This window comes from Haliotis rufescens, unplaced genomic scaffold, assembly GCF_023055435.1.
Source record: "Haliotis rufescens isolate VD_foot unplaced genomic scaffold, xgHalRufe1.0.p SCAF_12, whole genome shotgun sequence".
NCBI lineage: Eukaryota > Metazoa > Mollusca > Gastropoda > Lepetellida > Haliotidae > Haliotis > Haliotis rufescens.
In genome coordinates, this window is record NW_025963802.1 from 38,928,020 (window position 1) to 38,941,395 (window position 13,376).

At 39.5% G+C, this 13,376-nt stretch overlaps 1 protein-coding gene across 1 annotated transcript; it reads left to right on the forward strand.

Annotated features, from left to right (window-relative positions):
* Positions 1-7,014: 7,014 nt before the first annotated feature.
* Positions 7,015-11,839, forward strand: LOC124150905. Its single transcript, XM_046523095.2, has one exon. The coding sequence runs from the start codon at positions 7,032-7,034 to the stop codon at positions 9,696-9,698; it is 2,667 nt and encodes an 888-aa protein (XP_046379051.2). The 5' UTR covers positions 7,015-7,031; the 3' UTR covers positions 9,699-11,839.
* The last annotated feature ends 1,537 nt before the right edge of the window (positions 11,840-13,376 follow it).

Genomic DNA, 13,376 nt, shown 5'->3' on the forward strand with positions numbered 1-13,376 from the left:
CGTGCATCAGTACATACGAGGGGCGCTTTAGCACTTTTATTTTTCAATATAATCTCCATTCACCTCAATACACTTATTCCATTGTCATGCAAGCTTTTAATACAACATTCATAGAAATCCGCAAAGTGGCCCTCTAACCACGCCTCTGTGGCAGCCTTTATGTCCTCGTCATCCTGGAACCGTCTTCCACGTTGGGCAGATTTCATTTGCCGGAACAGGAAATAGTCACTGGGGGCTAAGTTTGGGCTGTAGTGGTCCGCGTGGCCAGACAAAATATCGTAAACACCCAACGTTCTGTTCGGTTCTTACCAATGAAATGCCTTGCTTTAGCCTTTTCCACCATGAAATGTGGGCTTAGTTGCGACCTCGCTCGCCGATTGCATGTGTTTGTGAATCACATATCTCATGTACCTTACGTTCCCATGTGGAGATTTTTATTCTTATGGACAGCCCTTTGTCGCTTGAAATACAAATACTTGATCCAGGGCGCATTATTTGTAAGAAATGGGACCACGGATAATTCTATCTAAGGACTGGAGGCTTACAAGGATATTCTCCTACAAACACATCCTTACTTTCAGACTTTGACCTTGCAAAAATTATTTGAAAAATAAACAAGTAAATCTCTGTAATCTGTATGTACACGGGGGCACGGGTGGCCCGTCGTCTAAGGCGCCGCGATTCGCTGTGCAGAGTTGCGTCCCTTGGGCACGCCAGAAACCTATGATTGTGGGTTCGAATCCGGTTCGCCCCGATTATGTTTCTAGGTTAGTCAGCAATATACCCGTGCTCGTGGGTTTCACCGAAATGGTAAACGTCTGAGACCTGCATCACTTCTGGCTTTCCTCCCAGATTAAGCTGACACGCCGCGGTATACAGGAATACTGTTAAAAGCGGCGTTAAACCCAACTCACCCACTTACTCACTCACTGCATGTATACTCTGTGAGTCGTCTCGGAAGTTGCAGGTGTGCCAATTCCATCGTTCGATCATCTTTACCCTTTTCGCGAACACCTGGTGTCATCGCTGATTTTCAGTGGTCCATTCATATAATTTCCACAGCTATTTGTCCTTTACGTCATGTGGAATCTGTTTCAGCAGAACATCGAGGCTAGCTATTCTCTTGCTTTGACAATTTATATTTACAACGCATGGTATTAGGCTGTGGGTGCCTTAAAGGAGTATTTTATCAATCACCTTCACGTTTTGAAAACATGTTGCAATATGGAGCGCTGTACAAGGGTACATACAGTATGTTTATTTGTTATTTGGTCTTTTTTCTAATCAAAGGTTTATCCAACATGTCAATATGCAAATTGTTGCAGGCTATGTGATGTAGCACATAGTTTTACATATTATGTTCAAAGCCTTTAAAAGTTATACAATATTTGAAAATATTTTATAATGTATCAAAATGATCAATAATTTAATGAGAAAACTGCCTATTCCAAAAGAAAATGGACCATTATACAACAGAATGAAGTTTCAGATGTTTTTTGAAACCCTTACACAAATCAATATCGATGCAGATTGGGCGAAACCTTGATCACTGACCTGTCGGTATTGGTTTTGGATTTTCGGAAAAAGTTTTTACCTTTAATCCACCTTCAGGCCCAAAGACCAACGACAAGGGGTTTCACCAAGTGATGTTAAGAGTGTATCAAAAGACAGTTACATTTCGATAAAGTAACGCCATAAATTGTATTCAGATGTTCTTTATCATTCCAGTGTAACACTAGAGTTGTGCACTACTGACCTAAATTGTAAAAACGTGGCATAATCCTCTGTGGAATACCTTCATAAAGGAATATTGTACAAGCAGAGAAAAAGGGTCCATAGTTTGCACATTGCTACATAGCGAATCCTTCTTAAAAAGAGTAAAGTCAGAAAGGAGAGCTATTTTTACATAACTCCTTATGACATAATGATGTGGCATATTCCTCTGTAAAATACCTTCATAAAGGAGAGCACAATGCGGCTGGACGAAAAAAGGTCCATGGTTTGCACATTGCTACATAGCGATTCGATTCAACGATGTTTGTAGTTACATCAGAACAAAGGAGAGCACAATGCGGCTGGAAGCAAAAAGGTCCATAGTTTGCACATTGCTACATAGCGATTCGATTCAACGATGTTTGTAGTTACATCAGAATAAAGGAGAGCACAATGCGGCTGGAAGAAAAAAGGTCCATAGTTTGCACATTGCTACATAGCGATTCGATTCAACGATGTTTGTAGTTACATCAGAATTTGGGTAGCCAAGAAATGCAGACCTTTACAGCAATGATGAAACCCCTGTTGCTGACAAGCTAAGTTGGTTATTTGTCTGTTTGTTGTTTAACGCCGCACTCAGCAATATTCCAGCTATATGGCGGCGGTCTGTAAATAATCGAGTCTGGACCAGATAATCCAGCGATTGACATCATGAGCATCGATCCACGCAATTGGGATCGATGACATGCATCAACCAAGTCAGCGAGCCTGACCACCCGATCCCGTTAGTCGCCTTTTACGACAAGCATAGTCACCTTTTACGGCAAGCATGGTTTGCTGAAGACCTATTCTACCCCGGAATCTTCACGGGCCTGACAAGCTAAGGATCATGTTTAAGACAAAACAGGATCCTGTATGACTAAAGGAGACAGCTCTTCACAGCGAATACCGGCGCATTAGACAAGTTGGCCACCCGGGTCTGTACTCAATGAGTAAAGAACTGGAACAATAAATACATATATTTTTAATTTTAAATAAAGTTCACTTTGCTATGGCGTGAATAAATCTTAGGTGACATAAAGCTCTTGAACGTTACATACATTTTCGATACAGACATTAGTCAAGATCCAATACGTGCCTAATTAAGGAATATGGGAATCCTTGCGTTGCCTTATGTTTGGGATACACCAATTACCGTGTTGACTTTGAAGGTTTTTCCAATCGAAAGTCTCTCTTCTTGATCAGTGTGACCGGCCACTAGCTACATGTGGACACAAGGTTCAAATAACGTTAAACATTGCACGTTTAATTGCCTTCAGCGTCAGACAAGAGAGAGAGCTGGTGGCATAACTGTCGTTGCATGTATGTATGGGCGAAGGTATTTATATTCATATACATCCTAAGACATTTTCGTTCGAGTGCACTATTATTACTGAAATGAAACAGAGAACGTCACAAGACAATACATGCCAGGAATCGCAATCACCGAAACCAACAACTGTGACGCTGGTGTGTCCTAACGAACAGTCTTAAAGCTGAGTGAGTGAGTGAATGGGTGATAGAGTGAGTGAGAGTGCAGTGTTCCTAGTATATGCAGACAGCCTTTAAAGAAGAGTCTAGACAACACAACAACAGGTTCCTATGAGTCAGTGAGTGAGTGAGTGAGTGAGTGAGTGAGTGAGTGAGTGAGTGCAGTATTCCAAGTATATCAAGACAACCTGTAAAGAAGAGTCTGGAAAACACCAGGTTATTATGAGTGAGTGAGTGAGTGAGTGCAGAATTGCAAGTATAACAAGACAGCCTGTAAAGAAGAGTCTGGACAACAACTGGTTACTATGATATCTCTGCTTACAATCACCATCACTACCCCAGGACATAGGGACTAAGCTTTCAACCTACTGTACTTTATAATATATGATGAAACGTTTTTCTACTGATGTTTCGGTTATTGCTATTTTATGTAACGGCGATTATGCATTACCATAGTGTAATATGTTGAGTCATAGATACTCAGACAAATTGTATTGTAATGACAACAAAAAATATCCCGTTGTTTTAATTGGCAACGGGCAGAATATTTCATTGTTCCTTGAATACTATATACAGGGTATTCAACGGTCGTCTTCAAATACGCTGTTTATGTCGGTGAGTGGTGACTCGCCGAAATACAAATTTTAACTGTGCCACAAAATGCGGTAAACAGCGTATTTGACGACTACAGTCAATAATAATCCATTTATATTATGGACGTTGTTTTCTCGTGAGTGTTGACGAAATTCAAAATATTAATTTCATCAAAATCAGTAAATGCGCTTTTCTGGGTTTCTAGTCCATCACTTGATTGTCTGGTCCATGACTTGATTGTCTGGTCAACCGCCGTCGCACGGCAGGAGTACTGCTGTGTGACATCAGGCAGCAACCACTTATCTTTTTATGCACGTGGGGGGTGATACCGACATGCTTACCCTTTTCCCGAACACCTGGTGTCATCACTGATTGTCAGGAATCCATTCATATAATTTCACGTCCGACCTGTGAAGATCCGGGGTAGAATAGGTCTTCAGCAACCCATGCTTGCCGTAAAAGGGGACTATGCTTTCGTAAAAGGCGACTAATGGGATCGGGTGGTCAGGCTTGCTGACTTGGTTGATTCATGTCATCGATCCCAATTGCGTGGATCGATGCTCATGATATCAATCACTGGATTGTCTGGTCCAGACTCGATTATTAAGAGACTGTAGGCATATAGATGGAATATTGCTGAGTGCGGCGTTAAACAACAAACCAACCAACCAAAGCCTTTTACGTCCAATGGAATCTGTTTCGTGGGAAAATCGCGACTGGTTATTCTCTGTTGACGTTGTAAATGGACTTCAAGTAGCTCCTTACCCGGGAAGATCCGGTTTAGAATTGGTCTCCAGCAACCCATGCTTGTCGTAAGAGGCGACAAACGGGATCCTGTGGCGATTCTTTTCATGTCAATCACTGGATTTATTTACAGATTTATTCACGATTATTTACAGAGCGAGGTTACATAGCTTAATATTTCTGAGGAGTGTGGCGTTGAAGGCTTTTTCTATGAATATAAGCCTTCCGCGATGATAGCCCAGATGTGGTTATTATGATTTGAAAACCTCTGATCGACCAGTCAGAATGGAATATTTTCCAAGGTATACATATCGAATACTAAACCAGCTCCCGTGTAATACAAGTTATGAAACAAGTGAACAGTTCAGGTTTGTGACTCCCTTTCGCTTGTCAGATAACATAACTATTCACGAGTTTAATCAAATTTGCATAACACGGAAGCGAGCTGAGAATCTTATTGATTACTAAAATTTCACTGTCATGTGTGAAAAGACAGACATCTCCTCGATCCACAGCATAATCCAATTAAGTTCAACAGAATAATACTCCAAACACGTCAAAAGTTTACCCTATTTATTAAATACCATACCAGGGCCTACCTTTGCATTCAGGGGTGCGTTCCACAAACCTATCGTTGCGCTAAGGTTATCGTAGCTCCCATACTTCACACAGACTTACGACTTTCGTTTCGCTACGATCTCTTTCCAATACATATTTTACAAACAGTCACAATGTCCTAACACGTAATTTAGTTTGTAGATACGCCGGTGAAACAATGCCATGTGACGTCAGACTAGCAATACGGTTACTTGGGTCATCGATTGTGCATAATCTCCTCTCAGTGATCTATCATCTCTAAACGCAATGTCACTGAATAAGCGCAGGGAGTTTTCAGTATTTGTTTGTGAAACTTGTTCCAGGAGTACATAAGCTCGCGCTGCGGTATTAAACACTGTGTCATATCAACTTATTGTTATTAAACATATATACGTTGATATCTTTAATGGGTAATATATTTTGCTCGCCTTCCAATATATATTCTGAGATAATAGAAATAAAAAAGTCTTCCCGGTGTTGTGTATGATGAACAAACACCTTGAAATTGGCTATGGTATCCTTTTCGCATATCAAATGAATAAATATGATTATCATGTAATATGAAACTAAGCGATCCCCGTTATGCAATTACATATGTTCTATTATTCAAGAAAATATCACATTGACTTATAATGGCGCGATTATGGTTTGTTGAATATATATTCTGATGCTATAGTCACGTAACACATTTCCTAAAGACCTTGATGTTTTGGCATTTGAATGGCCTTGAAGTTGACTGCAGTTTGTTGACATATTCCTATTACAATACTACTGTAATAGACCCTTTAAGGTCCGGGTGGAACATAGGTCTTCAGCAACCAATGCTTGCCGTAAAAGGCGACTATGCGTGTCGTATAAGAGGCGACTAACGGGATCGGGTGGTCAGGCTTGATGACTTTGTTGATGACGATGCTCATGAAGCTTTTCACTTTATTGTCTGGTAGAGACTCGATTTTTTACTGACCGCCGGAATAGCTGGAATATTGCTGAGTGTGGCGTTGAAAACAAATACTTCCTTTGTTGACTTATCAGCTACTTCACTACCCACGTCACGAACATTACCATAAGAAGCTCCCCTCCCTTATTTTAACTCATTTAAACTATCTGTCAACGTCCGCAATCAAATGTGGTTAGTGCTGTTCGCTGTAAAACGTAGTGCTTTAAAGAACATTGGGTCTCATCCAAGGGCGGATTCAGCATTTTTAAAAAGGAGGGGTCCATTATATCCAAACATTTGGTTTTCAAAAGGGGGATCCGTACCCCCTCTTTGGATCCACAAATGTAATCATTGATTTTCAGTTATCCGTTCAAATTATTTTCACCGTTATTTTGCCTTAACGTCCAAGGTGACTGGTTATCCTCTTGCGTTATCCTATTGGGTAATTGCAGCTCGTTCTTGCACGAATTCTTTGATTCTAAATCATATAATGCAGTACCGAGTTGGACTATATACCTGAAAGCGTTAAGTGTGGAAAGATAGGCTCACCTTTTCCAGAACACCTTGTATCATCACTATTTGATAGTGATTTGTTAACACATGGCCACAATGTGGTTGGAATCGTGCAATGGATTCTGCCTTTAGCAGGTATTCTTATGATTGTGTAAATGGTTTGGTCGTTTTATGCAATTAAATACGGTATGAAACTATCGACTGTTCATACGCCATCACCTGATCATTGTCAGATTTATTATTCTGTAACAGCTTCATGTCACTTGATTGGCTGGTATTACACAAGTCTTTTAATTTCATTGGTTTACACTCCGTTAAGAAATAACTTTTGGGAATATATATACATCTGCCCTGGGACAACCGAAGATGATTTTATCTCAAGCGCATTCAGTCTGCATCAGTCATGTTTCCACTTCTGCATTGTGCCTTCATGGTGATTTCTGTATCCGTGGTTTCCTCGGCCTCGTCTACAGCAACGCCATTGACGACAGTGGCGACAACCCAAGGTACAGTTTTCAATTCGTCTCAGTGTACATTAAAACCAGTGGATAAAGATGTGGGTGCTATTCTTCATATTTACTTGAGGAATACAGATATCAATATAGTAAGATATACCGTGACGTTTCAAAACTACCCCAACACGGTCCTCGCTGATGCTGGTGGGGATTTGTTTCGACCGAACATTTGGATCCGCACAGTCAACCAGCAAGGTGTCAGATTGCTGATGCTTAATGATAACTTTGAATTTTATTCAATGGGATTCCTCAGCAACGGTATTGCAGAAATGAACGTCGAATTAACTGATAGCCCTAGTGGATGCCTTCAACATATGAACAGTGCCCAGAGACTTCTTGCCATGCGGACCCTCCTGGCTTCGGATTTCCACTATGAAAAAAAAGAAATTTCTTTACATAGAACGCATCAACGAATATGCACCATGGTTGTGAACAAGACGATTGAGAACGGGAAAGTGGAAGCAAATCTCACATATGTCTGCTGCAGGTTTGAGAAAGGTCAAAAGGAAATGATATGTGAGTACATGGCGAGTGATGTGTGGATTGATCTGCTCCATACGATCATTTTAGTGGCAACAATTCTCGCGGTCTTGTTCTTTCCTCAAATCGTTCCACGATTCTTTTATATTCACCATAAAATTTCTTTTAAGAATTTTAAGGCTTACATTCTTCAACACCAACCGGTTGAGCTGATAAGAACATGCAAAGAATGGTCCATGAAAATAGGAAATAAAACGATTCCTCTGAAAGAACTTGACCATGAAGACTGTAAAGTACCAGTTGAAGAAACGACCTGGGTTATCAATAACGTTACAGTGCAAGTGGACTCTTCAGAATACCTCATGGAAAATGAAGCCCCTGTTACGTGGACCAAGCTTCTAAATGAAACACTTATTGCAGTCCCGAAGACGCGTGCGTGTTGGCTGGACTTTTGTATGAACTCTATGCACCTGTCCCTTTATGTTTCAGAAAAAATATGTAAAATTTTCTACTATATTAGAAGGATGAGAAAGCGAGCAGTCTGGGTTATTTGTTTCGTACCATTGGTTGTAAGCATTAGTTGTTCCTTAACTTATCTTGACTCGAAATATACTGAATATGTCATTGCTTTAGCAAGACAGAACATTACAGCCGAACAAGGTATTTACTCTACATCTGTCCGTATTAGAAGGTGTTTGAACACATTATTTGCTTCCCTAATACCTTTGGCAATCCTTATCTTTCTGCGGATAAAAAGCATAAAATTGCCAAGTCTTGGCAAGGTTCTTTGGACATGCGACAAGGAAAGCATACAAACAGTGCTTCATGGTAGCTTCCAGATGTGTTTGGTCATTGTGAGAAACACGGGAATGGTTGGAATAATTCTGTCCCCAATCATTGTTATAATTACCCTTCCAATATCAATAGTGCTACACATACCATTGTTGTCCGTTGTGGTACGCCTTTTCATCCTCCCTGGAATGCATATCTCAAGGTTAAGACGCTTTCTTGTTAAGATTAACAAGCTGATCAATCCAAATAGTACCAATGAACCACCAGAGTATCTCAAGACTGATGGCTGTAATATGTTCTTGTACGTGTTGTCATATAGCGTACTGTTTTGTTTGGTGCTCTACTGGACCCATTTCTGTTTAGCCTTTTATATTAAAGTTATCTTCTATACATTCCTTGGTTTAGTGTTCCATTCAGACAAAATGTTGATCTATTGTGCAATGGCATTATTTTCTGCAATGTATGCAAGAGACATATTGAGGTGCATTACTTTATTGTATGTTCAGTATTCTAGAATAATGAGGAAACTTATATTTGCTGAGGTAGAGACCGAGCTTGTAAAGTGTACATTGCCCGAAAAGAAACAAATAGTCCTTCTTCCACTGTCACCGAACTTCAATGGGTCCATTGACATTAACTATGATGAAAGAACAAATAGAGTTAGTTGTGACACTGTGGGTATGGCTGCAATTTTCCTTCGGAAATCTCAAGATAAGACTTGCTATGCAATATCAAAAAACTTTGTGATGAATAATATACATTTACGGGTGCCCGGATGTCCAGGCGTTGTTCGTACGAATGTTATGCGGTCATTCAACAGGCTTGTGTCAACTGGTGTCTTCCTAGGGTTGTTCCTGTTCGTGGTGCTCGTCTTTGGAGATAGGTATAAGGTATCTTCATTGAAACAACTTCTTTTGACCGCGTCTGGTGGACTTCTACCGTTAATTTTCGGAGGGGTTGCTAGAAGTGCACTTGGCACGTGTGGATTAAAGCTAGAGAATACAGAATTTTCGGACCTAAGACTTATGTTGAAACTTGGACTAGAAAACACCATTGAGAAATGGCAGGTCGTTGAAGTGAGTCTTTCCCCAAAAGATGGTAAAGCTGACGTTACTTCATTGTCATCTGAAGATATTGCAACTCCAGAAGTGACAGCATGTTTGTATGACAAATATGATGAAAAAATAACTGCAAAAGAATGTGCATGTGTATGTCCGCCTCCTAAAAAGAAAATTCTTGAGGAACCTGAAACTGTGGTTGACTTAGAGCCAACTAAAGAATAGACGATATTGCTAGCCTAGGGGTCGTCATGCTGTAGACCCGGGTTCGATGCCTTGCATGGGTACAATGTGTGAAGCCCATTTCTGTTATCTACCGCTTTGATATTGCTGGAATATTGCTAAAAACGGCTCAAAACTATACTCACTCTTTCCCTTTCCGAAGATATATTGTACAAAAACTTTGCCGTCGGCTACACAGTCACAACAACCCATATCTTTAAGAAATGTACACTCAATCAGGAACCGTTATACGCGCAAGACCTGCTTTCCATGAAAGTCATTCTTAAAATCTGTTTTAGCAAATTGAATACTGTCATTCGCGGAAATACCCTTTGGTAGATGGTCATGGACTGAGTGGGAACATTCATGCTTTTCTGAAGTTTTTCACGATTTCTATAAGTCCGACCTCAATATCATTAGATAGTTAATTAAAAGTTTCGTCAACAAGTCTTACCGTTATCTTCGTGTTTGTGACCATAGGTGTCCCTGTTTGAACAAATGAACACATGACTTGCCACCGGTGGGGCACCTTTTCGCAAGAACACAGACTCTGATTAGAGATATTTGTTATGTTTATGGTAAAGGTTTTGTCACGTTTATTTATAAGACTGCAGTCTGATGATGATTATTTTCACTTTGCCCATTTTTCAAATTGTAATTACAAAAGCACTAAAACTGTATATGTCGTACAATCAATTCTTCTCTCATTGACAGGGTGGGTGGCCCAGTTCTCTCAAAGAAAGGATTTTGTTTGATATTAATCTGTACATATAAATAATCGTGGTGCATTGTTTTGCCTTCAACTAAGCTCAGTTAAATTATTATAGTTTGCATTTTTGTCCAGTTCTGTTCTCCATTGATCGCTGTCAATTGTCTTCACTAGCCATAGCAATCATACAACCTGCACAGTTGTGGTATCACATTTAATGATTTGATTTCTTATTCTTGTTTTTAAACCAATCACTTTTAGGTGGTGTGTTGTTTGTAGTTAATATGCATTCCAATAAATTTATGTAAACGTCGGACATTATTATTCTGTTTGTTCATTTTAGTATTCAGTATTCAAATATTTTATGTTTTCCCATTCCTTATGAAACTGTGGATCTAAAAACTTCAGCCATATTCATGTAGAGTCTAATGTACACGATTTTCATTGTTTATTGTGCATATAGTTTTATTACAGTCTGTGTTATGCCTAGTGATGTGTACAATATATTTGTGAAATATTATTTCTGTATTAGTTCAATTTCTTGATCAAGTGAGTTAATCTAATGTATAGCGTCCATTGTCCATTGTCCATCCATCAACTTTGGTCGATTTATATATTTTCATAAGCTTTTTTTGTCTATTACGCTCTCTAGAATTCGAGATATCCGAGACTGATTATTTTCCGGCGTTGGAGCTTCTAATTTGTATGTTTCCGATTTAACCCCTTAAACCCGAGGACCAGTAAAACGGAAACACAAGCCCCTACCATTCTATTATTAGCTAATCAGTAAACCGCAGTCTATTAGCGGGCGAGGCCAAATGTGTTTCGGGTTCCTGGAAACATAAACCCCAAAATAAAATGTTTGTCTGGCGAACCTAAGAATCGCTTGCAGTATATTCCTCAGTTAAATACTGCACCTATACATATGAACTCAAATGAATCACCATCTTGCGATTATGTAGGTATTGTTTCAAATTTTGAAGCAATATTTAAAACATGATGTGTTAATATAAATTTTACTATTTCTACAAACATGTCTATGTTCGTGTTGTTTTGTGGTTGTTTTCCCGAGTTTGTGTTTGAATTTTGATTATAAAAATAGTTATGGCAATCTTAAATTAATCATGTGTTGCAGGTTTTGGTATCATATTCAGTTGAGTTGATTTCTTGAATTTATTTATTTGAGTTATATGTTTTGGATACAGGTGGTGGTTTCTTAGCTGTTCTTTAAGTATATTTATGTGAAAAGCACATACACGTCAGTATAATGTTGTGTATGAATAAATCTTATTATGATTTGATTTTGAGTGTTGTCCATTAAGTTCGACAATATGCTTTGTTAATAACATGTATAAATGCTGTTAGTATTGCCTGGGTACTCTTTGCATGGCATTATGTGATACTTGTTCACTTTTGAGTAAATTACTTAGCATTCCTACATTGTTATGTGATTCCTTTCTAGTTCTTGGTGTCATCTTTGAAGTCCTGATGCATATATGGAGATGACGAGGAACACAAAGGACGTTGCATCATACTGTAGTCGTCATCTGTGAATGCTTGTTTGTTTATTTGTTGTTTAACGCCGCACTCAGCAATATTCCAGCTACATGATGGCGTTCTGTAAATAATCGTGTCTGGACCGAATAATCCAGTGACTGACATCATGAGTATCGATCCATGCAATTCGAATACGATGACATGTATCAACCAAGTCAGCGAGCCTGACCACCCGATCCCGTTAGCCGTATCTCATGACAAGATTGATCGCTTTTTACGGCAAGTCTTTGTTGCTGAAGACCTATTCTACCCCGGATCTTCACCTGTCTGTTAATGCGTACAACCATTATTATTATGCAACACCTTTCATCTGTCAATGAGTCCTACCATTAATATTATGCAACACCCTTCCTCTGGTGAGTAGTACTACCATTAATATTATGCAACACCCTTCCTCTGGTGAGTAGTACTACCATTACTATTATGCAACACCCTTCCTCTGGTGAGTAGTCCTACCATTAATATTATGCAACACCTTTCATCTTTCAATGAGTCCTACCATTAATATTATGCAAGGCCCTACAATTGTTTATGATTACTACCATTAATATTTAGCAGCACCCTTCGTGCTCATATGGTATTGAGTCAACTGCATAAGATCAAAAATCATATAAACCTCTAAATGTTCATTATTATCATTACAAACGGATATACATATATCATAGTCCATGCTAAACAGGGGGCACGGGTGGCCCAGTCGTCTAAGGCGCCGCGATTCGCTGTGCAGAGTTGCGTCCCTTGGGCACGCCAGAAACCTATTGTAGGTTCGAATCCCGGTTCGTCCCGATTATGTTTCTAAGTTTGTCAGCACCATACCAGTACTCGTGGATTTCACCGAAGTGGTAATCGTCTGAGACCTGCATCACTTCGGGCTTTCCTTCCACATTAAGCTGACACGCCGTGATATAACTGGAATACTGTTAAAAGCGGCGTTAAACCCAACTCACTCTCTCACTCACTCATGCTAAACATATCAGTACATATATGTTCGTATTGGTGCACCGCGTCAATCATTCTCCAAAGTGTAGCAGTTGAAATACCAGTGAGTGATGCAAGCAATATTGTAGAGTTGGAGCGTGTAAGCTCGTCTGTCCTTTAACGTTCGACTTCTTCTCCAAACAGATTGAAAGGATGAGCCTGGAATCTTTGCAGGAAATCTTGCACCATAATAGGAACAAGACGTATTCATGGCGCTATAATCAATTTTGGTTTTAAATTGCAATATTTCAAAGTGTATTAAATGTAGTATCAGATTATGTGTATCAACGCGATGATATAAGAGTATTCATGCCATTCAAAAACGCTTTGTAAAAATCAATTCTGAACGGTGAAGAGACTTACCCTTAGAAACCACAGAGCCATGTGGGCTGAAACGTTAAGATGGATATGTGGATGTATGGTTGCAATTGGTGATT

Excerpts from the sequence above, each read along its gene's own strand:
- LOC124150905 (XM_046523095.2), top strand. The coding sequence starts at position 7,032 with ATGTTTCCACTTCTGCATTGTGCCTTCATGGTGATTTCTGTATCCGTG.